Raw genomic sequence first — 24,584 nt, 5'->3', positions numbered from 1 at the left:
GAGTTTGATAAATTCCCATTTATTAATTCTTGATTTTACTTCTTGTGCTTTAGGAGTCTTGTTGAGAGATTCCTAAGCTAACATGATTGAGATTTGGGCCTACTTTTCCTTCCAGCAGGCACATGATTGATGAACCCAGCCTAATTCCATCTTAAGATTGGGGGCCATCTCATCACAAAGTCATCAAAAGTTAATTTCTGTTTTACTATAATTTACTGAGATTTCTAAACTTGTTTGGAATTCCTGCCTGTGCCTTGAACTCACCCATGTCTGGCTCCCTCTGACCAGATAACAATCTTCTCCGAAACCTCAGTGGTGCCTCATAAATTCTGATGTTGGGATCTAAATTCATTCCCTACCTTGAAATGTTAAGGCATGTAGATCATTAACCTACTATCTGCCTTTGTGTTATGCTTGTCAAAATCCTGTTGACTGTAAGTTCTCAAGACACCCCCCTTTGCAACTTTTTGTGCTATAAAACCTTTTTCCTGGAGAGCTAGGGTGCTGATCTCTAGCCCAAGTTTGGGAGAGACAGTACCGGTCAGCTCTTGTGTACAAACGTGCTTTAATTTGATTTAAAATTAGAGTCAGTGGTCTTTTCTTTGTGTAGTGGTTCAACAATAATCTCTGGTCTAATGACTAGCTGCCCGACATGCGTGAGGTCTTGGGTTCAATCCTCAGCACACCACATAAAACTAAATAAATAAAGGGAAAAAGAAAAAGGGCCATATCTAACTATAAAAAAGATGTCTTTTTGTGTTTGATATACTAAGGATTTATTTTAAACCAAAGAAAAATTTGTTGTATTTTTAAAGCTCAAATTAAGTTTAATACCTGCAAACTGTTTCATGTGTTTCAAGAATATATTGTAATTAAACATGTAGTATTTCAAACAGTTAATAGTGTGGTTTTCTGCTTGGAGATTTTTTTTTTAATTTTTTTTTTTTGCCTGTTAAACAAATGATTTATTAACACAAACAAACTAGAAAGCACTAAGAAATTTAAATATCCATGTCATAACAAACGGGTGGCAAGACAACATCCAGGGCTGACAGAATGCTTGAAGGGGACTGCAGCGAATCAGATGCCCATGGTGACGACAGCATCTTCACAGGCGAAGGGGGGCCCAGCTGCAACAGCTTTTCAAGTCCTCTCTCCTCATTAAGGATCATGAGAGGCACTCCACTCAAGGGGAGGTGAGAAATCTGATGCTCCTCAGGCAGGTCAAAACTCTCAAAATCTAAAGGATTGAAGGGAAAGAAGTTTTCTATTTCTGGATAGGTCTCATCGGAGGCAGGACCAGAGCTTTTTGCTTTAACAGTCTTCTTGGTCATCTTTTTGGCAGGGAAGGTTGGTTGTTTTTGTTTGAGGGGTGCATTGGTCTTTACTGTCTTTTCTGTAGCTCTGTTGACAGTTCTCAAAGCCTTTCTGACAGTTTTAGGTACGGCTGGTGGACCATCAAACGTTTTGCCAACAAGTGGTATTGAAACCTGAGACCTGCCATCTAAGGCTTTAACAGGCCCAGGCACCCCAACCCCACCCCCCGCCTGCTTCAGCACCTCCTTAGGAGCCACACGAGTACAAGGTTCTCCATTTTCCTTATCAACAAAGATCAGAGTAGCCATTCCGGATTGCTCCAAAACCGCACCTTTTTAATTTTTTAATATTTATTTTTCAGTTATAGATGAACACAATATCTTTATTGTATTTTTATGTGGTGCTGAGGCTCGAACCCAGGGCCTCACATGTGCTAGCCGAGCGCTCCACTGCTGAGCCACAATGCCAACCCCTCTACTTGGAGATTTTTCTTCTTTTTTAAAAATTTGTTCTAATTTGTTATATCTGACAGTAGACTGCATTTTGATACATCATATATAAATGGAGTATAACTTCTCCTTTTTCTGATTGTATATGATGTAGAAATTATCATTCAGCACTAGATGGCACTATTTACACTGCCAATAGGAGACTGTTGCTAGAGCATCTGATTCTCCTAAGCCTGAAAACTGGATATTACTACATCCACTACAACTTCAGGAAAGAAAGAAAAAGAATTGCTGCCAAATGCTACATTAGCCAGGTGATTAAGATCAAACCAATGACAATTAGTGATGTTGATAAAATGTACCTTTAATATGATGTGATGAAAATGGCACTCTATCCCTATGATCTTCATCCCCCAAATTTATATAATCCATGAGTAAAATGTCAGGTAGATGTCAGCAAAATACCTGACCAGAGACACTCAAAACTGTCAAGATTATTAAAAAAAAAAAAAGGAAAGTCTGAGAAATTATCACAACCCAGCGAAGCCGAAAAATACACAACAACTAAATGTAATGGCTATCCTAGGTGGAATCCTGTAGCAGAAGTACAAATGGTAAAAAAATAAACTAAGTATGAACAAAGTATGTTTGGACTTTGGGTAATAATAGGGTTATCAACTTTATTAATTGTAGCAAATGTAGCATCTTTCATAATCATGAAAGATAACAATAATAGGAAAAACTGGTTGCAGGTTATATGGAATTCTCTATCTTCTCAATTTTTTGGTTCGGTAAGGCAGCCCTCTTCTGGTTGTGTTTACTAATACATTCCAATGGCTAGTATAATATCTGCCACATTATCAGATAAAAACATGCTGAATGAATTAGTGATCTAAGAAAACCATTGGCTTGGGTCAGTTCAGATTTTCTCTGTATTTTTTTATCTAAAATACAGTTTCTAATCTAGAAGTGATGAATTTCATGATGATAGAATGGAATAGTATGTGTAGCAAACAATTCAACCCACCTTATAATTCTACATGTCTTCAGGGGTTTTCACCTTTGTAATTAATCATATATTGAGAGAAGCCTTTTAAAATCGTGCCATTAAAAAATAACTGGGCTGTCACATGACTGCAACTTGAAAATAACCCTTGTTCACATAGAGAGCAAGATCAAACCTTCAGTGGACTTTTAAAGATAATCTGGTCAGAAACACCACTCATAGAGGTGATATTGGAAGAAAGCTGGTTATTCTCCCTCCTACTGTGTGCCTTTTCCTTCTCCCTGCCTTTTAATTGACTGTATCTGATGCTTTAGCTTGTTTACTGGCAACATTGGCAAGTCAAAAAATTTTTTTGTCTAGCTATGACTTTCATAGAGATCAACCCCTTCATAAATAATTCATGTCACACCACACACTCTAATTTTAGAAAATACTATTCCACAATTCTGTATATTTTATTAATAATGGCCATCTAAATCATGAAGTACAGAGTGCTATCAGTAGGGAAAATATGAAATGATCTGAACTTGAACTCAAGCTTTACCATCTTTCAATTTCAGTAACTTTGGGAATGACAATCTCTATCTTCAATGTTATGATGATGCCATGATGACTAAATGAGTGACATCTGTGTTTACTTATGGTAGTGAGAAGTCCAAAGTGGGTTGGCAAACAAATCCAAATTCCCATCTTGTTTTACCTTAGTCAACTCATTGTCTAGATTTAAAGCTAAGTGGGAAGTCTTTCCTGACTTTTGAGTTCTTTTTCTCTACTCTTACAACACCAGACACATGCATCTACTCAAAATTATCATGTCATTGATACTGCTGAGCATTCCCTCCTTTATGACACACACTTTCCTTTTTTTTTTTTTTTTTTTTGCATTTCTACATCTAGATTTCCTCCCACATCTGGGATTGATCCTCCTCTTCTTTTTGCAGGCACATCTTCCTGATCCAACCAATGTTACTGATATTCCTAGAGGCCAATCTTTGCACCTCTCCTATCTCCCCTTCTCTCTCCAATCTTATTCTCATTAATAGTGTTCATCTCTGCCAAACAAGAATTGACTCCGATTTTACAAGTCTGGCCCTTGACTTCTCTAACTCCAGACGAGTTTAAATCCAAATGCCTAACTGACCGCCCTTCTTGGATATCACAAAGAATCTCACACCCAACAAGCCAAAACTGAGCTCAGATCAGCAAGAGCTTTTACCTGGATGAAAAACAAATGAGTGAATGAATGAGTGAATCGACAAATGAATGAAGACCATGCGAATATACAAGATATATCTCGTGGAAATTATGTCACTGTTTTCTGGTTCCAGGTAAATGGAGCCTGGGTTGTGGGGCAGAAGGAAGGTTTTGGTCACTTTTCAGGGAAAGGTAGGGAGTCGCCAGAAGTTTCCATGCATTTCTCCCAGAGTAGCATAAATTGGTCGGTTGAAAGTCTACGGAGTGGGCGGGGCCTGTGGAAGGGGCGGGGCCGGAAAGATACCTTTCCACTTTCAGGCCGGAGCCGCGGGGGCTTCTGGGCCTTGGTTCCACAGCCGGTGCGCGTTCGTCCCAGCACTTTAGAGGTGGTTGTGAGTTACAAGAAGGGAGGGAAGCTAGGGGTTCTTAATTCCCGCGTGATTACCACCGCCTGTGATACGCACAGGCAGGACGGCGACGTCTGCGAATCTACTAGGATCAGTACAAAGCCTGACTAAAGGGAGCCCTGGATAGATGCGGTGCTGGCAAGTATCTTCCGGAAATCCTGTTTGAGGAGGTCCTGGCGGAACACGCAGTTCTGCGCTCCTTGGCATTTGCCGGCTTCCCACCCCGCCCTCGACGGTCTCTGCGCAGGATCCTGGAGGTGCGCGCGGGCCAACAGGGAATGTAAGCGAAGGCTTCGGAAAGGCTTAAGACTTGCGTTAGAGAGCGAGATAAAGGGGGTTCGCAGAGGGAAAAGATTGGCTGGGTTTTAGATCTGCTAAACCAGGGACTCAACTTCACTGCTGGCGCTTTTTCCGGGTCAGTCTTAAGAAACGTAACCTGATAAATAGTTCACCAGTCAGCTGGTTGTGGAATAGCTGGTATTGATGCCTCGGGCAAATAGTAACGAGTTTTCTTTTGATTAATTCCATTTTATATTGCAATTCAATCAATCCTAACCACCCCTGATTTCTAAATCTTCCCAGTACCTTACGTATTTTAGACGTTCCGTTTTGGAATCGCCCTCTGTTCTTTACCTGAGCTAACTCAAGGTTCTTCTTACCTTAAGCTGCCTGCCTTATGACTTGTTCGATAAAAACGAGACAGACAGTACTGCCTCTTCACAGACAGGTACTACCGTTTCCCCATAATTAGTGGCTGCTCAAGATCCACGAAGCCATAAAATCCATCCAACTTGTTTCACCTGGTTATATAATCCAACCCTCCAGGTTCCTGTCTCCTGCGCGTCCTAGCCCCTCCGTTGCAGTGGTATTGATTCATTGTCTTTATTGTGAGTTTCAAGGTTATCCTCAGAGTTCTTTATTCAATAATTTAAGTTTAAACTTAACAGTCTTTGGTTTTGCTTGTTCTAGTGTTTGTTGCTTACTGACGGTTTAAGCTGTTATCAGAAATCGTAAATGCAAGCATATCATCCTCAACATCCTGTCTCTGTAATTTTTTACACTAATTCATTAATTTCTTTTTAACTGATAAATTCCCTTCAGTCCTTTTTGTTGCTTCTTTTCACTTTGCGAGTTGAATATTTAATTCAACTTATTCTTGCTTAATTAATTGTAAGGCTTTTTTTTAACCATTAGATTTTGATGTGCAAAAGCATTATCTTTAAATTTTAGTTTTTTTACCATTGTACTTTTGATTGTTATTTTTAGAAGCAAAACTTTAAATTTCAAAGTAATTAATTTTTTCCCAATTTTCCCATTAATAAGTTAATTCTAAGTTTGCATTAAATTAATGTCTCTACTATTGTCTACTTTTCTATTTATTGAAGATTTTCTTTTCGTAGGCCAGTAATAACTTTTGTAAATGTTCCCATAGAATGAAGTTTCTATTGAAGCACCTATCTGGTTTTACATACTTATTAAACTAAGCATATTACTTAGATCTACTGTACTAGCAATTTATGTTATCTATTAGGGATTTAGAACATTGCCTAATCTGTTTCTATTCTATCATTGGTGATTTCATTTCTTGCTTTCTCAGGATTTTGCTATAAATATGCTTCAAGTATGTTGTTTGATACATTTTTCTTTTTGTCTAATGCATTTGTGCTATTCATTTGTGTGTATGTGTGTGTGTGTGTGTGTGTATGTGTGTATGTGTGTGTGTGTTATTGCAGGTGGAACTCAGGACCTTACACATGCTAGGCAAGTGGTTTGTATCCCTAAGCTACATCCCAGCCCTCAATTCATTATATTTTTTAATTCACTATATTGCTGCATAATTTTTTATTATTACGTATTTGCCTGGTATTTTCTAGATCATTCCTTCCCCACCCTCAGTTTTGGAATTCATTTATTTTGGATATTTCAGGTTTTTATGTGGTTGAGTTTGAACTTTAACCCAGCACATTTATTGTTAGGAATGGGTATTCTTATTATTAGCACCTTGGTTTTTGTTTTCCTTTGTACATATGCCATATAGAGTATGTGAGCTTTCTCGCTTCTTCTCTTCCTCTCTCCCTCTCTTTCTCTCTGTTAATTTAAAAAGTACCTAGACTCCTAGTTCATTTGTTTCCTGGTACTTAATTATACCTCTTCAGGACTTTTCTGCCAGCCATAAATTAAATGTGAGAGATCTTCTTTATTCTTTTTTCTCAAGCATTGTGGAGTTTTGTTGGTTGATTGGTTAGGTTGGGTTTTGTTTTTGTTTTTGTTTTTTGAGCTGGGTTGTATTTCAAATTTATCTTCTCTACCAGGTGGGACTACAAGTCCTGTAAGCAGCCTTTCACCTACAGAGCACTTGGCTGAGTTAACTGCAACCTTTTTGTATCCTATGTCCTCATGAGGTGATCGACTAAGTAATGTCATTTTAGAACAGGTAGACAACTTACCATCTAGAAGTTCTTGGTGGCCTGAGACAATATAATTGCACAAACTAAAATCAGTTTTAAGAAGGCCTGATCAGGAAGGTGATGGATGTCAACAAGTGTAGCAGATTTCAGTCTTTCTTAATTATTGGCTTCCGCAGGTGCAAGATGGATTTTTGTTAAAGATTGGAGGTGCTTGAGAATACTCTGGAGGGCTTCATTGCAGGAAGGACTTATTTGGGGGTGGCTGAAGTGATTGCCTGCTGGGTAAGACCAAAAAATGGCCCAGAAAGGACATGATTATCCTCTTCTTCTTAAGCCTTGGCCACCTGGATAGGCTCTTTCAAACCAGAAGACAGTTGCCTCCATCCATGGTTTTCTGCTTATTGTGGGGAATCCATTTGGGAACTTACATTCACAGAGGAGAGGAGGCAGGGGACATTTTATTCAGGTTTTTTAAGTTTTTACTTAAGGTCTTTTAAGAATTTTTTTTTAATTGATCCAGGATACTACATTACTTTTGATTGTAATGTCTCCTCAGGCTCCTCTTGGCTATAACAGTTGTCCAGATCTTTTTTTTTTTTTTTTTTTTTTAATGACTTTGATAGTTTTGAGTACTGGTCAAATATTGTATAAGCTGCCCATTTGTTGGGATTTGTCTGACCTTTTTCTCATAAGTAGATGTGGTTATGGGTTTGGAGTAGGAAGATCACAGAGGCAAAATGTCATTTTCATCACATTGTCACGAGTGCATGCTCTCAACATGATTTATTACTGTTGGTGTTAACCAACTGACTAAGGTATAGTATTTGTCAGATTTTTCTACTGTAAATATACTTTTCTCCTATTCCATACTATACTCTTTGGAAGGAAATCACTGTGTATAGCCCACACATAAGAGTTGGAAAAGTTACATTTTTTCTCTTGGATGGCTATCTGCAAAAATTATTTGCAATTCTTCTACTTAGAAGATGTATCTTTTCTCCCTCAATTATTCATTCAATAAGTTTTTATTTATAGCATTATGGCTTATGGGTGTTTTTATAGTTTGAGTTGTAATCCAGTTTTTAATTTCTTGCTCATGTAATTCTACTTTGGCCTCTGGGAACTCTTTCATTTAACTCTGGGTATCTTTGACATACTCCAATAAATGTTTGGGGTTTGTTTTACTTTTGAGTTGCTCTTTATGGCACTTCGAGATGCTCCATTTGCATCTTATATATTCAGTCCAAAATCAGCCATTTCTCCAAGAAGCCCTGGTTCTTATTATCGGAGAACTGTATTAGAAACCAAGATCTGGGGGGCTGGGGATGTGGCTCAAGCCGTAGAGCACTCGCCTGGCATGCGTACGGCCTGGGTTCTATCCTCAGCCCCACATACAAATAAAGACGTTGTGTCCACCGAAAACTAAAAAAAAAAATATTAAAAAATTCTCTCTCTCTCAAAAAAAAAAAAGAAAAGAAAAGAAAAGAAAGAAACCAAGATTTGGGAAGAGTATCCTTGTTTCTAGGCTTATTCAGCTCCAAGAGAAAGTACATGTGTGTGTTTATACTAGGCTGTATATATACATATATCTGTAAATATTTCTATATATGTAACCATCTTCATCTAAGTTATGCTAATCACAAATTCATAATTGTCTCCAATTCTAATCAGTTACCTGATGAATCACCCTAGGCTCTATCCCTTGATTATTTGCAAATTCCTACTTAAACATGAAAATGGTCTTCTACCATCTCCTTCCTATTTGTTTATTTCCAATATACACATATACTACTATCAGAATTGTTAACCTCCACCCCCGTAGGAAATCTTTATATTAACTAGAATGGAACATTGTATGTTTTCTTTGTCTTTGACCTCATAGATTACACTCATTTCCAAACTTTTAACAGAAAGTCATATTCTCAAATGTTCTCTTGCCCTTTTTTTAAGTATAGTGAGTCCTCTCACCCTTCTGGCTGTCTTTTGTAGTCCCCCAAGTGTCCTTCCCCAACCCTATTCTCTAATCTTTTATTTATGTTGAATAATGATCTGTTGAGGTGGGCATTGCCAGGGCAACACTTAGATGTGCTAAGAAGAGAGATGAGAATTATTTTAATCCTTAAAATTCAATCAGATAGATATTGTTATACATTGTACAGGTGAGAAAACTAAAACTTGAGTTCAGATAATTTGCTCAAGTTTGTACATGTCATAACTAGTACAGCTGGAATTTAAACTCATTGATATGATTCCAAAGTATGTAGTCTAGTCCTAGAGCAAAATTTCTTAATCTTAGAATTATGGTTATTTGGGGCTAGATAATTCTTTGCTATATGGAACTGTCTGATACATTGGAGGATATTTGATAGAATTCCTGGCTTCGGCCCACTAGCTGACCTAGCTGACAGTAACAACCTACAAACTGTAGCAATCAAAACTGTTTCTAGACATTGCCAAATATACCCTGGTGGCAAAATCTCCTCTGGTTGAGAACCCGTGGCCTAAAAGATATAATAAAAATGACCCCTTGAATGATAGATTGCATCTGGATTAGGAGAACTATAAATCAAATAAAAAGCTGTATCTGTACTTTCCTGAATGAAGTCACTCCTATTGTTTGGCAGGTTATTTGAGGCTCAGAGAGAGTTATTTGAGGTCAGAGAGAGGCTCAGAGATTTTGGCTTCTGTGAGTAAGGCTTTTTAGCCAAGGTGCTTCCTGTGTGACCTATGTGAGTCCTATCTCCTTTGCACTTGGGGTATACTCTTGAATACTGTCACTGGGGAAAAAAAAAATCTCTTTTACTCCTCTGCTACCAAGCTTTTACCTTTTGAGTAAATTGGAACTAAATGTGACCTGTGATAATGTTTGTGAGTCTAAATGTTTAGTTGAGCCTAAGACCCCTTGGTGGGCATTGCAGTCTGGCCCCTTGTTAAGTCTAAACAAATGTAAATTACAGTCTGGGAATTCACTTTTTTTTTATCCCTAATAATGAAATGGTTCATGGATTTTTTTCTAGTATATTTTAATAATTGTGTCAGTGTCTTAATTTCTAGTGCTATTTTGCCAGTTTTTCACTCATATAACTTCATTGGTATTTTTTTAATATTTATTTTTTAGTTGTAGGCACAATAACTTTATTTTATTTATTTTATGGAACCCAGGGCCTCTCTAGTGTGAGGTAAGCGCTCTACCTCTGAGCCACAACCCCAGCCCCTCATTGGTATTTTAATAAGAGATTAGGATGACATCTATTCTGAAGCCTTAACCCTAATATCCTGCCTGAAAATTTGTTTTGCTCAGTTTTTTAAATGAATTGTTATCTGCTATAGAATCAATCTAATTTCAATCAAATTATGAGGTTTTTTTTTTAAGATCAAGGTACCATTTCTTTTATCACTTGTTTTGAGATGTCATTTATCTATATTTCTTTTTCTTGTGGGGTTGTGTTTGAGGGGCAGAGAAAGTGTATTTGCCTTTTTTTTAACCTATATTTTTTCTACTGGTGCATTATAATTATTCATAATAGTGGAATTTGTTGTTACATATTCACATGTACACACAATAGTTTCATTTCCTAGTATCTCCCTTTTCCTTTTCTACCCCCCTCTCCCTGGTCTCCTTAATTCTTTCTACTGGTCTGTCTTCTGTTTTCATGAAACACCCACTTACCCCCCTGGTTTTTTTATCCTTGTTCTTCTGTAGCTTCCACATAAAAGGGAAAGCATAGGACCCTTGCTTGATTTTCTGAGTTCTACTTATTTCACTTAATTTAATGCTTTAAAGTTTCACCCATTTTTCTAAAAATGATATAATTTCATTCTTTATGGCTGAATAAAACTTAACTATACATATGTACCACATTTTCTTTATCCATTTATTCATTGACAGACACCTAGACTGGTCCAATAATGTGGCTTGTGAAATGTGCTATTATAAACTTGGGTATGCATGTATCACTACAGTATAGCTGGGTTATGTGTGGTTCCATGCCTTTTAGGGAACTTCCATGCTGATTTCCATAGTTGTACTAATTTATCATCCCAGCAATAATGTGGAAGTATTCCTTTTTTCTCACATTCTCTCGTTTTTGTTATTTATATTCTTAAAGGCTGCCCTTATAACTGGAGGAAGATGAAATCATAATGTAGTTTTGATTTGCATTTCCCTGATTGTTAAAGATTTTGAACATGTTTATTTGTTGGCCATTTGTATTTCTTCTTTTGAGAAGTAGGTCTGTTTAGTCTGGGCATTTATTGGTTGAGTTATAGGGGGAGTTGCTGTTAAGTTTTTTGAGTTATTTATATATTATGGATGTTAAATCTCTGCTGGAAGAATAGCTTGCAAAGATTTTCTTCCATTCTCTTCATACTCTTGTTTCATTTGCTATACAGAAGCTTTTGGATTTGGTGCCATCCAATTTCCTAATTAAGCTTTAGCAGTCCTTTTGAGAAAATTGTTGCCTGAGCCACTATATTGGAATGTTGACCCTACATTTTTTTCCAGCAGTTGTGAAGTTTCTGGTCTAATTCCTACGTCCTTATCCACTTCAAGTTGACTCTTGTGCAAGTGAGAGATATGGATATAGTTTCATTTTTCTACATATGGATAACCAGTTTTTCTAGCACCATTTGTTGAAAGGATTGTCTTTCCTCCAATGTATGTTTTTGGCACCTTTGTCAAGGATCGAATGAGTTTATCTGTCCCTGAGTCCCTTTTTTGTTCCATTGATACATATGTCTACTTTTATGCCAGTACTATGCAGTTTTATAAAGAATACCATTGATATTTTGATGGAGGTTGTATTAAATCTGTAGATCACTTTTGGTGATATGGCCATTTTAACACTTAATTTTGCCTACCCATGAACTTGGGAGGTCTTTCAATTTCTTTGTTCAGTACTCTATAATTTTTATTGTCGAGGTCTTCCACCTCCTTTGTTAGATTTATTCTTAGGAATTGTATTTATTTTTTTTAGGTTACTGTGAATGAAATTGTTTTCCAGATTTCTTTTTCACTGAATTCATTATTAGTGTATTAATTAATTTTTTGTATGTTGATTTTTATATATTGATACTTTACTAGCTCTAAAAGTCTTCTGGAGCTTTTATGCATCTTCTAAATATAGGACCATATCTTCTGCAGTGATAATTTGAGTTCTTCCTTTCCTGTTTGTATCCCTTTTATTTTCTTCCATTGATAAATTGCTCAGGCTAAGATTTCAAGTATTATATTAAATAGGAGTTGTGAGAGCAGACATACTCATATTTTCCTATTCTAAGAAAGGAAAACAAAAATGAAAGAGAATCCATAATTTTTTTAGGTAATTTTAAGAATAATTTTTACTTATGCTATTTTACCTTTCAACAACATGCTAATAAATGTTTACTATCTATGGGTCAAATTTGTCTTTTTTCAGTCTCTTGGGAAGCTGATTTCTACACTGAAGCTCCTGGAACTCTTCTTACTGTGATATAACCTGGTTCAAATCATACTGCCTATAGTAACAGGTGCTTAGCCAAACCTAAAAAGTATTGGAATCCTCAGATTTGAACTACAGCAGGCATTCTATTTAGGAAGATTCAGCCTCTTAACAAGTTGGTGGCTATCTTAAAACCCCAAAACTTGACTCTGCATGAAAAAAGTGAGGTCCTAAGAACAGATATGTCTTGGCATCAGGAAACCTTTACTGCTATGGAAACATATGACTCTGAGGAGTCTCGTCAAAAATTCAGACATTTCCAGTATTCAGAAGTGTCTGGACCCCATGAAGCCCTGAGCAAACTCTGGGACCTCTGTCGTCAGTGGCTGAGACCAGAGATTCATTCAAAGGAGCAAATCCTAGAACTTTTGGTTCTGGAACAATTCCGGACAATCCTCCCTGAAGAAGTCAGGGCTTGGATAAATTTACAGCATCCCAAGAACAGCAAAGATGTGGTGACTCTCATAGAAGATGTGATTGAAATACTCAAAGACAAAGGTGAGAATTTAGAAAATTTTAGGTCGAGTATTTGGCCTTCCTGTCTTAAGAAACTATCTTTTCTGTATCACTCTATTAGGATTTTCTGTTACTCCACTAGCAAGCCTGAACTTTAATCTGTAAGCAATATAAATAGAGCATTAGAACACAGATTGGGTAGGGGAGTAACACTGTTTTGTTTGCCTTTAAAAAAATGTAGCCAGTTGCAGTGGTACATACCTGTAATCCCAGTGGTTTGAGAGACTGAGGCAGGAGGATCACAAGTTCAAAGCTGGCCTTGAGCAACTTAGTAAGGCCCTACACAATTTAGCAAGACCCTGTCTCAAAAAAAAGAGGGGGGCGCTGGGGATGAGGCTCAGTGGTTCAATCCCTGGTACCAAAATAAAAGAATGTGGAGCAGGGATTGGCAAAAATATGGCCCACGAGCCAAATATTTTTAGAAATGAAATTTTATCGGAACATAACTATGTCCATTTTCCTACATTTTGTCTATGTTGCTTTCATGCTATGGCCTGAGTTGAGTAATTATAGTAGAGAGTATTGCCTGCAAAACATAAAATATTTCTATCTATTCCTTTAGAATAGGAAATGTATACCAACTTCTCATGAAATGGATAGACCTATAGAACCTGAGGGTTCTGAAAAAAAGGAAAACAAATTGTTGTACTAGATTAGGTATTAGAGAATGCAGATACATTAGCAAAACAGAAGAGTTTAAGCCTAAAGAATTACGTCTAGGTAAAATATAAGAGTAGGATAAGGTTTGATACATACTAATGTGCTCTGGCTAGTATGAATGAAATAAGTAGTGAATTTTTTGCGTGTGGAGAAGTTAATGCATTAATGATATGGAGTGTTGAATTTTGTGTGTGGAGAGGATGATACATTTAATTATTGTGATGTGCTAAATTTGAGGTTCCTGTGGGCGATCCACAATTTAAAAGCAGTATATAGTTAATGCTACAACAAAAAGTATTCAGAAAGATTTGGAAATAGAGCTAAGCTAGAAGTAGGAGAAATACAAATCCTCAGGAAGCATCAATATTTAAGAGCTAGTCCAGATGTAAGTACCAATTACAGTAAGTACAGAGGATAGAGGCCATGTTAAACCTACCATGTTAAGGTCATTAGTAAAATTCAAACTGTGAGAAACTATAAGACAATCCACTTTTCTAAGAGGGCAGAAGTATTTAGAGATTAAAAGAAACTTAAAAAGATGTGTGTCCAGTATTGTGAATATCTGGACCTTATAAGACATGAGCAACTGACTGGATATTTGAAAAGGAATTATTTCCAAGGTCATCGTGGTATTATGGTCCTATTCAGTCATTATCTAGAAAAAAAGATATAAATTAAACTGAGAAAAATAACACACACCAGGTAAACAGGCTAGAAAAGAATAATGAAACAAAGAACCAAGAAAGATTAGTTTTTTGAGCTAAAAAAAAGTCTTCAAGAAAGAAATGTTCTTTCTGTTGAAATGTTCAACAGTGGTGCTACAAAAAAATTCCTATTAAAATAAGTATTGAAGAAAATTTAGTGAAATCGTTAATTATGGAGGAATTTTAAGTTTTAGTTTGAACAGTTTCAGAGGAGTTGGGGTCATAATTTATAGTGGATTGTATTACATTATTATTGCTACTATTGCCAACTCTATTTTTTCAACAATATGTTAAAATAAAATCCATTATCATTACCTAAGACATTTTAACATCAAAATACAGCCCTTGAAATTGAATAATTTTAAAGTTATAACAAACTTACCACATTGTTTCTATTTTTTTCTCATTTCACCTTAAATCAATGAAAACTTCATCTCAGACCAATAAAACTCTGTGGTCTGACAGTTGAGGATTGCCATATAACTCATGGATCCTGGAGAAACTTTAGTAGCCCATGATTCTACTTCTTATCAAAGGGCTAGAGAAGAGAATTACTTTCATTAAATTGTTTCCTTTAAAGAATCAGTATTTCAAAGTGACCAGACTGCCTCATCTATGCAGCTTAATAGAAAACAACTCTTAAATAGAATTTTCCTCAGTATGGCGGAGGAGTGATTGATTAAATAAAATATTTTTAGATCCAAGTGGAATTAACAGCCTGTGGTAGCTAGGCCTTAGTTAAGTTTTAGTAATGATAGGATCAAAGCTATTTTATTTTAAATCTGGTATAAACAGATAAGGTCTGAAAATACTATCTTGGCCCTCTTTGCTCTGATCCAGTAGATCATAACCCTTGATGATATATCAGAATCACTTTTGGAATTTTTCAGAAGTTACAATCAATACTCTTATCCTCCACTCTTGGGGATTCTAATTGCTAGTAGGGCCCAATTATATTTGCAGAGATCTTCAGATGATTCCTATGATTAACATGTTAAAACTACTACTATAATCATAAAACATTACTTCCAGGCAAAACTTCTCTTCCTCCCTAATATTTTCCTTCATCTTCCTCAGATACACCCTTAGAGAACTGTGTCCTTCAAAATGGGAGCACAAGGGAGAACATGGAAGCTGACTCACTAACAGGGAAGCCTCAGGTGAAGTAGGGTTCCACTCTTTGCTAGAAATATATGCTCTTTTTAAATGTGACCTGCTTTTACTTTTTATCTTTAAACTTTTTTCAAACATAGTTCTATCCAAGGGCGTTAGTTTCTTATTCTTTCACAGGACATTGGACTGATTTTAGTTGGTGATACACTCTGGAAATATTTTCTTTAGCCTCATATATTCTTTGTGCATCTGTTCCCTCAAGAAGATAGATGATAATTAAAGCAAAAGAGCCTAAAATAGAAAGTTTAGAATTAAAAATGAAGGGGGTCCAAGAGTAGAATCCTGAGCAATGTCATTTATTATACAGGAGTAAAAGAAACCTCAAAGGATACTGAAAGCAAAGATACAGAAGAAAATTAGGAAATTATGGTATCACTGAGGGTCAAAGTACTAGAATATTTAAAGGAAAAAATGCTTTAAAAAGTCAGTAATACAACCTAGGGGCTGGGATTGTGGTTCAGTGGTAAAGTGGTTGCCTAGCATGTGTAATGCACTGGGTTTGATTCTCAGCGCCACATATAAATAAATAAATAAAAATTAAAAAAAAATACAACCTAAGCAGCGTCTGTTTACTTATCATGGAGAGACTAATGTGCACAGGGACAGAAGCCAGGTTGTGTTGGGTTATGGAAAGAAGAGAAGGTGAAGAATTAGGCAGAATTAATGTAGACAGACTGACTCTGAAGGAGAAAGGAAGAGATTTATATATTTCCATGTGACTAAAGTTGCCAATAATGACAAGGTTGAGGGTGCTAGAGAGACAAGAGTAAATTTATTCACTAACACATATTTGAGAATATGATTGGGAAATAAAACAAAATCTCTACTTTGTGGAGATTACATTCTAGTACAGGTAGCAGGTAAACACAAACTAATATAGTATTTCAAATAGTAATAATTTTTACAAAGAATAAAAACAGAATGGGGCCAGGGTTATGGCTCAGTGGTAGAGCGCTTACCTAGCATATGTGAGGCACTGGGTTCGATCCCTGGCACCACATAAAAATAAACAAATAAAATGGAGTGTAAAAAAAAAAAAAAAAAAACCAGGATGGAGTAGGGACAAATCCATTATCAGACAATCTTGTCAGGGTGACATTGAGCTGTGACACCTGAATGATAAGGAATTAGACTACATTTCTCAATTAGAGAAAACATCCCATCTCTTTCAGCAGAGCCTACATTTTTGTTACAATTTCCCCTTGAATCTGCCTGAAACTCTTCCCATCCTAAACTTTTATATAAATTCTTGGTGCTCTGTAATGTTTTGTTTCATATATATATATATATATATATATATATATATATATGAATATATTTGATGGACCCTTGCTACAACTTCATATTCATCACTTAGAACCCTAAACGTCCTATTTCTTATATAGTCTGACATCTTCCCTGTTCTCTCCAAATTCATTCCTTTTGTGGTAATATTTTTTGGGGTAACCTTTGGTTAAAAAGGAACTTAAATGTTTTAGGAACCATTGACATTCAAAGATGTGGTTGTGGAATTCACCAAGGAAGAGTGGGGGCAACTGGACCCTGCTGTAAAGAACCTTTACAGGGATGTGATGCTGGAGAACTATAGGAACCTACATTCATTGCATAAAGGTGGTTTTTATGTATTTATTTACTCTATTAGTAATCTCTTTTTCTACTGTGAAAAGCTATTGAACTGGTAGAGTCCTTATGTTCCTTTGGGTCTGGGTTCAGATTTCCTAATATCCTTTGGGCTCAGTAGCACATTTTCCTACTCTGTGTGGTTGAAAGTCCTTTTCTATATACAGCCAGAAATATACAGACATGGTGCTCTTCTGGCCTTCTCCTTCAGCAGCTTAACCTACTGTCTTTTCTTCCCTATAAAAATGTGTTAAGTGTCTATATGTTTTTTGTTGTCGTCATTTTTATTTTTCCTATGCACAGCTCATCCACTTTCCAAACCAGTTGAGATCCCCAAATTGGAGAGTAAGAAAGAAAGATGGATAATGGAGGGAGAAGTCCCAAGAAGGACCATTTGGGGTAAGAACCAGGCAGATATGATATATTTGTAAGAAGCTAGGGTTTATTAAACCCAGAGATAGTGACCTGCCTTTGAATTATTAGCTGGGTGTAATCAAAATTTTTACCTAAAAAAGCATCGTTACCTTTTATTCATAGGTTCTCTTTCCTGTGTGGCAAAATATTGTCATGGGTAGGACCACAACTTCAAGCTGGGTGGCTTGGGGCAACCTTTGTGCTGGTTTTCTCACCTGTAACTTAAAAGTTATTAATAGTAGCTCCCTCCAGATTACTGTGAGGATTAAATGAGTTGATACATGGAACACACTTAGAACATTGCCTAGTACATGGTAAGTGCTAAGTAACAACCATTAATCAGCTAACATTGAATGTTATCCTTCCTTTTGAAGAAAATAAAACTTCACTTTATGCTAGAGTGACTTTTAGTAATCATCCACTTTTCCTTCTTTGTAAAACTTCTTAATTTGTCCTTTAACTCCCACAACATCATAATCTTTTCTTATTAACACTTTGTAATAGTGTAAAACTATTGTAAGATTATATTAAAAAGGAATATAGTTCAGACCCCAGAGTTACACAATATTAACATGTTGGTTTGAATTTTTTAAAGCCATTTCTTTGTGATGCAGATCTGTGGTTTCTGAAAATTTCTTTTATTCCTAAAATATGGAACAATTTTCAAATTTTTTCCAGAATTCAGGAGGAATATATCATTTTATATCCTGTTCTTTTCACCTTTTGTATCATGACCAGTTACCTATTTTACCAAATAAACTATGAAAATGTGCTTTCTGATTCACACTTAACGTTCCTTTACAAGTTATATTTTTAATCATCCCCTACCACCACTGTTGGATATTTAGGTTGTACCAATTTTTCAAGCATTATCCGATGATTTCATAGGATAAAGTTATTACGTCAGACTAATTTTTAAAAATAGGATTGAAAGCAGCTGGGGTTGTGGCTCAGTGGTAGAGTGCTTGCCTAGCATATGTGAGGCCCTGGGTTCAATTCTAAGTACCACATATAAGTAAAAATAATAAAAAATAAAGATCATTGGCAACTAATAAACATTTAAAAAAAATAGGAATGAAAAAGTTACCTGAAAAATGAGTTGTACAAATATGAGAACAAAGATTTATTTAGGGAAATACAAATATGAATGATATTATTAAATACTGCTACAAAACGATTACTGTTATCTGTGGTTTCTAACAAATAATCCCAAAACAATCATTTAATTCCCATTTTTTTCTTAGTTGACTGAGGAGTTTTTATGTTCCATATGATGTTGGCTGGGGATGCAATGTCTTGGGGTTCTAATGAGATAGAATGCCCAAAATAGCACATGACATGATTGGAAGTTGATACTGACTGTCCCTGGGAACATAGTTGGTCCGATGGACACAGTACTTATCATGGCTTCTCCTTGAGGTTTGGGCTTCTCTTGGCACAGTGGCCAGATTCTCTGAGAGCAAATGTCCTGAGAGGAATCAGAAGCTATAAGTCTTTTAAAGATTAGGTCAACAGGAGGCATAATATCACTTCTACAATCTTCTGTTTGCTAAGCAGACACAGGATCAAGTCTCTACTTGTGTATGAGAAAAGTGGCAAAGAATGTGTAGCTATGTTCTATCATAGTCTGTCCTGTCCACAAGTCATCCATAATCTTCCCCCTTGTAAAATATATGTACTCTTTACCAAGACCCCAAGAACCTCTTATTATCAGACTTAAAGTTCAGAATCTCATCATCTAAATTGGGTACAGGTTTGAAAGTGGTTCTTCTCTTTTCTCTGAAGATCTGTATATTAAAATGACATTTGGCCAGCCCCTATACACTCTGCATACATTGGTGAGGCAGAGACAGGAAAAATGGATTAAAATCCCATTGTATATTCCTAGGCTCCATTCAATAGATTGATTTAATACTCTAGCTTCTAGCTTGGCTGTGGTGCAGATGATAATTTCTGATATAAAATTAGATTAATTAGGCTGAGTTGATAAATATTTGTCAAATTTGGCAGTATCACTGGGGCTGATTTGGGATAAAAGTGGAATGTCTGTGGGGTCCCAGAGGGAACATGTAGGGGTTTCTGATCCCTAGAGCATTCCAAATTCAAACAGTAGCTCCTTTCTCAAGATGGCTCCTGGATACAGCAACCTAGGGTTTGGTGAGAGATTAGGTGATATTCAGTCCAAAGTGAGGCTGCTATTGCAGCTGGAATTGCCAAGCATTTACACTGGTAAAAGTTTGCTGATACTCTTTCACCTTTACCCTGCAAAAGAGAGACTTTTCCCCCCAGCTATGGCATGTGACCAGGTATTTAATTTCTCTTATTATGTTCTTGACCTAGGTCTTTGAATCTTACAAGATCCAAGCTCTCTCTTGTTGATATCCAGTGTTCTCCCATGGTCATTCACCTCAAAATACAAATACATGGTATCTTTGATTTTCTTTGTGGAAGACGACATGAATACTGGGCTCCTCTATTCAACTACCTTCTATAAGTATTCTCTTATTTACATTCTGCATTTAAGACTAACAATACATACATATACCATTATGTGAATTAGCTTCTCTTTCCTCACTAAGCAGTTTTACTTCTTTTTATCTAATTTTGTATTTCTTTTTAGACATGGAAACTGTTTCAAAAGATCAAGATTCAGTTCCTAAGCAGAGGACTTCTACAGAAGAATCATCCTATGGAGTAAATATGACAAGGTTTACCAAAAGTGAACATCCTTTCTTGGAAGACTGGAAAAGTGAGGATTGGTTACATGGAATCCAGAAAAATCAGAACGTAAGTTTGCTGCAAGAGTCTTCTAATCATAAAACTGTCTGCACAGAGGAGGGAGACTCTAAATGTAATGAAAATAAGAAAAGCCTTAATTCAGTTAGCTCTATATGGGATATACAACAGGGAATTGCTATGAGAAAGGGTCTCACAAAAGAACACAAGTTTAAAACTAATTTCAAATCCAATTCAGAATTAGTGGGTAAGAAACATTTAGAATATAATGAATGTGGAAATTCCTTGAATCTAAGTACACATATTATTCAATCCCCCAAAAGTCACACAACAGTGAATTCCTATGAATGTTATCAATGTGGAAAAGCCTTCAGCAGGACTTCATCCCTCATTCGACATCAGATCATTCACACTGGAGAGAAACCCTATAAATGCAGTGAATGTGGGAGATTGTTCAACCGAAATACAAACCTTATAAAACATAAAAAAATTCATACTAAGGCTAAGATTTATGAAGACAATAAAAGTGGAAAAGCCTTGTGTAAGAGTGAAGACAATAATAAAAACCCAAGACTCCATTCTGGAGACAGTTCCTATGAATGTGTTGACTGTGGAAAATCCTTCAACCGCAGCTCTTCCCTTATTCGACATCAGATGATTCATACAGGAGAGAAACCATTCAAATGTAAGGACTGTAAGAAAACCTTCAACAGACATTCAAACCTTATTAAACACCAAAAACTTCATGCTAGAGATCAATCCTGAAAAGGAAGAAATACTAGAAAACCTTCAGTCAGAGTGTAGAACTCATTCAGCATCCATGAATTTTTGCTAGAGGGAATCCCACGCATATAAGAAAATATTTGTCACAGATTATTCTTTAAATGATGTAACAATATTGGAGAGAAATCTGTTTGAGGGATCTTTTCCAGATTCCCAAAATGAAGCCATAAGAGTTTGAAGTTAATACAAAGACTAGTATGGTAATATGTTTTTGATTATTTTGATGTAACCTTCATCTTTCTTTAGTCCATAAAATGTTATCTGTAGCATACTTGTGCTTATCTGATTTATTAATGAAGTATCTATTAGGGAGAAGCCAAGCAATATTGTTGATGATATTCAATATTAAACTGTTGGTCCTTATAAGAAAGTCACACACACATAAAAAGGAGCTTTTGATGATATATGAAGATAGTTCTAAGGATTAATGGGAAAGAGTACAGTGAAATACTGTTACTTCACCCTTGACAATATCCTTGGCAACTAGAATTGGGAGAAACTTATCAATTGCAATGGGAAATGGGTGTGGGTTTGTTCAGTTATATATAGTCTTAATATTTCATTTTTTTAAAAAAGCACTTTCTGAGATCTAGGATGGAGAAACATTGTAGCCTTAGGTCTGACATTAGTTCCAGACATTCTGGGGTCAATAAAATGTCTTACTATTTTGTGTGCTAGAAATGTATTTACTATAGGGTAGCTCAGGGTCCCAAATTGTTTCTTAAGCCAAGAAGCATGTCTTAATCTACCCAAATGATTACTACTGGAGACATTCCCAATAAATAATGATGCTGGCTTTTTGTCGAAAGTTCTAAACTAATACGAAAGTCAAATCTTCCTCTTATTACCCTCTTATAAGTATTCCCTTACAAAACTATTTGTAATTACATGCAGAGCCCACCCAGTTAATTCAGATAATTTCCTGATCTTAAAATCCTTAATCACATATGTACAAAGATTTTTTTTATATATATTTTTAAGTTTTCCAGGATTTTTTTTTTTAAATCGTTCACAGGGTCTAGGGATTAGGGGTCTGGGTATCTTTGGGGAAGAGGAACATTATTCAGCTCCCCACTGCTATGACAAATTACCACAAATTTAGCAACTTAACACAAATGTATCATAGATCTTCAGGATATAAGTCTGGGTCTTAATTGGACTAAGATGTCAATAGGCTGTGTTCTTTCTTGGAGATTCTAAAAGAGAAACTCTTTTGCCTGTTCCAAACTTCTAAAGGTACTCAGATTATTTGGTCTGTGGCTCTTCCTCCATTTACACAGCCAGTAGTGTTGCCCTCTTCTTCCATAGTAACATCTTTCCCTGACTAGCTCTCCTCTCCTCTCCCACTTTTAAGGACCTTCTGAATAAACTAAGGCCCCCAGAAAACCCAAGACAATCTCTTTAAAATCCTCTAATAAATAATTGTAATATCATCTACAACTTTAATTTCCTTTCGCCATGGAATCTAACAGATTCTCAGGTTCTGGGATTAGGACATGGAAATCTCTAGTGTGCTATTATGCTCCTTACCAGAGTACACCTCTGTTATTTGTGCTGACAAACTATCCCAGAATTAAGCCTGAACCCATATTTTTCATATTGTTTAAGGGGTAGTAGAATCAAGCTTCAGCAGCAGCACAATGCAATTGCTTATCTCCTCTATTATCTGAGTAGAAAAAAATTAGATCCTAAACTCAAAAGACCAAAATCAGTGAAGTACTTTAAAACCTAATTATTGTTTTCCTTCTTAAAATTAACGTCTCAAATAGTCTAACTGAAAGATTATGAGCTATTAATAAAACTTACCAGTAAGACCAGTCCCTGTATTTTTTCAGCATTGCATCTATGAACAACATCCTCTGAGCAGAGTCCACTGCCACATCTTTGAATGTCATTGTCCCCTAAAATATCAAACATTTCTGCTAACTGTTGATTCCTCTAAAAATATCAAGAGTTTTGCAAACTGGAACAAGTTGAGAGGGGGAACAAGATATTGCTCTTACTTTTGATGAGATATTATTTGGAAATCTAATTTTGTGTTATACCATGCAAGACAGTCAAAAGCTGGTGATAGAGTTTACCACTCTAAAAAATGAGGCTAGAGTAGAATAATTTATGACATAATTAGAAAAAAATGTATAATATAGCAGAGGGTCAAAATGGTTTAAAGTCTTCAAACTACACACCTTCCCCAACCATAACAAGTATACAAGGATGTTTTGTATATTTCTTTTTCATTGGTTTATATGATAAAATATAATACTTGTATACAATAAAATAGGGAAAGTCATAATAAGTCCCTGAAAGATTTCACAAAGTACAGAATTACTATTGGAGGGATAAGAAGGTTTCACAGTGATGGACCATAAAAGGTGGATATTGTTTATTTAGATGATGGGAATAGCTATACAAATAATGGGTAAAGAACAAAGTAGATAAATCTTTTAATTGTAAAGAAAAAAAAAACTTTGAGGAAAAAAGCATTCATCCATCTCCCCACCAATTAGACTCCCCAAGTAAACATTGTTATTGATGTTTCTTTCCAGGAAATCTCAACACATGTAAAATATATACGTAGAGAAAATAGAGCAGTGATTGTCTAGACATGAGGGGTGGAAGTATAACTGTAAGTGGATACAAGGGAAGAACTAGTAGTGACAGATTATTTGAAAACTGGATTGGGACAGTGCACAACTCTATAAGCTTACTAAAATCAACTATATACTGATGATGGACTATATATAAATTGTATGTCATTGAGGCTGTTAAGAAATAGACATTCAGGGCTGGAGATGTGGCTCAAGCAGTAGCACGCTCGCCTGGCATGCGTACGGCCTGGGTTCGATCCTCAGCACCACATACCAACAAAGATGATGTGTCCACCTAAAAAACTAAAAAATAAATAAAATTTAAAAAGAAATAGACATTCATATATCTGTGTATTAAACTACATGAGATCATATGTTCATACCGTTGTACAATATTTAGAGCCGTATCATAACTTTTTGATATACAGAGGAACTATAATTTTAAGCCATTTCCTGTTGACATGTGCTTTTGTTTCCCAGTTTAGGTTCATACAAAGCATGATGTGTGAATTGTCTCCATGTTTTGGTTCACTTTCAGGTTTCTATATTTTTTTGCACATTAAGAAAGTATAAATAGGAGTAACAGTTTATTTTTTATCTTCTGGCTGATGTATAATAAAATAGAAAATATTATCTTGGCACAGGGAGTAATAATATTAGAGCTGCTCATAGGATTGTAATAAAGTTTGCAGGAAGCACACCTCAGAGATTCACACCAGAAACTTGAAAACACAATGTTGGGTGTGTGGGAGACTCTTCCCAATAAAAAAGTAGACATGAGTTCTGGAGCAAGAACATTCTTTTTGTAGAAGGTAATTGTTCACCCTTTGAAAAGCAGCTTCTGACATAATATTGGGTCCTAGTAGAGACTGAACTCCTGTCTGCAACTTCAAATTACTATGCAGTCACACCCACCTTTGAGCTTGGTAGTGTTAGATCCACTGTCTCAGGGTTCTCCAGAGAAATGGAACAAATAGAATATATGTAATTATAATAGTGAATTTCTTAAATTGACTTACAGAGATTGAATTGTCTCAGTGCCTGTCTGCAGGCTAGAGAATTAGGAAAAATAGTAACTGCTCAGTCCAAAAAGCAAGAAAGCCTCAGAACAAGAGGGAGCAATGATGCA

At 36.0% G+C, this 24,584-nt stretch overlaps 2 protein-coding genes across 4 annotated transcripts; one reads left to right on the top strand and one right to left on the bottom strand.

Annotated features, from left to right (window-relative positions):
- Positions 1-941: 941 nt before the first annotated feature.
- Positions 942-1,640, bottom strand: LOC101977070 (PTTG1 regulator of sister chromatid separation, securin). The gene has a single exon (XM_005341071.5). The coding sequence runs from the start codon at positions 1,623-1,625 to the stop codon at positions 1,002-1,004; it is 624 nt and encodes a 207-aa protein (XP_005341128.1). The 5' UTR covers positions 1,626-1,640; the 3' UTR covers positions 942-1,001.
- Positions 1,641-4,287: 2,647 nt separating this feature from the next.
- On the top strand, positions 4,288-24,088 carry Znf215 (zinc finger protein 215). 3 transcript variants are annotated; one of them, XM_078046557.1, is made up of 6 exons: positions 4,288-4,630; positions 12,199-12,759; positions 15,219-15,301; positions 16,793-16,925; positions 17,238-17,333; positions 19,969-24,088. In XM_078046557.1, exons 2-6 carry the CDS (start codon positions 12,444-12,446, stop codon positions 20,847-20,849), a joined length of 1,509 nt encoding a protein of 502 aa, XP_077902683.1. In that variant the 5' UTR covers positions 4,288-4,630; positions 12,199-12,443; the 3' UTR covers positions 20,850-24,088. The 3 variants fall into 3 exon arrangements, with proteins under 3 accessions (XP_077902683.1, XP_077902682.1, XP_040140772.2); XM_078046556.1 differs by having other exon boundaries at positions 4,288-4,653; XM_040284838.2 differs by lacking the exons at positions 4,288-4,630; positions 12,199-12,759; positions 15,219-15,301; positions 16,793-16,925 and having other exon boundaries at positions 16,937-17,333; positions 19,689-24,088.
- The last annotated feature ends 496 nt before the right edge of the window (positions 24,089-24,584 follow it).

This window comes from Ictidomys tridecemlineatus, chromosome 4, assembly GCF_052094955.1.
Source record: "Ictidomys tridecemlineatus isolate mIctTri1 chromosome 4, mIctTri1.hap1, whole genome shotgun sequence".
NCBI classification, from domain to species: Eukaryota; Metazoa; Chordata; class Mammalia; order Rodentia; family Sciuridae; genus Ictidomys; species Ictidomys tridecemlineatus.
Note: the sequence above shows the minus strand (reverse complement) of the source record. Positions and strands in the feature narration are given on the sequence as shown.

Bases quoted from the DNA above. Each gene is read 5' to 3' on its own strand.
- LOC101977070 (XM_005341071.5), bottom strand. From the start codon at position 1,625: ATGGCTACTCTGATCTTTGTTGATAAGGAAAATGGAGAACCTTGTACT.
- Znf215 (XM_078046557.1), top strand. From the start codon at position 12,444: ATGTCTTGGCATCAGGAAACCTTTACTGCTATGGAAACATATGACTCT. The intron at 12,760-15,218 runs GTGAGAATTTAG...CATCTTCCTCAG, and splicing joins TGAAATACTCAAAGACAAAG to ATACACCCTTAGAGAACTGT. The intron at 15,302-16,792 runs GTGAAGTAGGGT...TAAATGTTTTAG, and splicing joins CACTAACAGGGAAGCCTCAG to GAACCATTGACATTCAAAGA.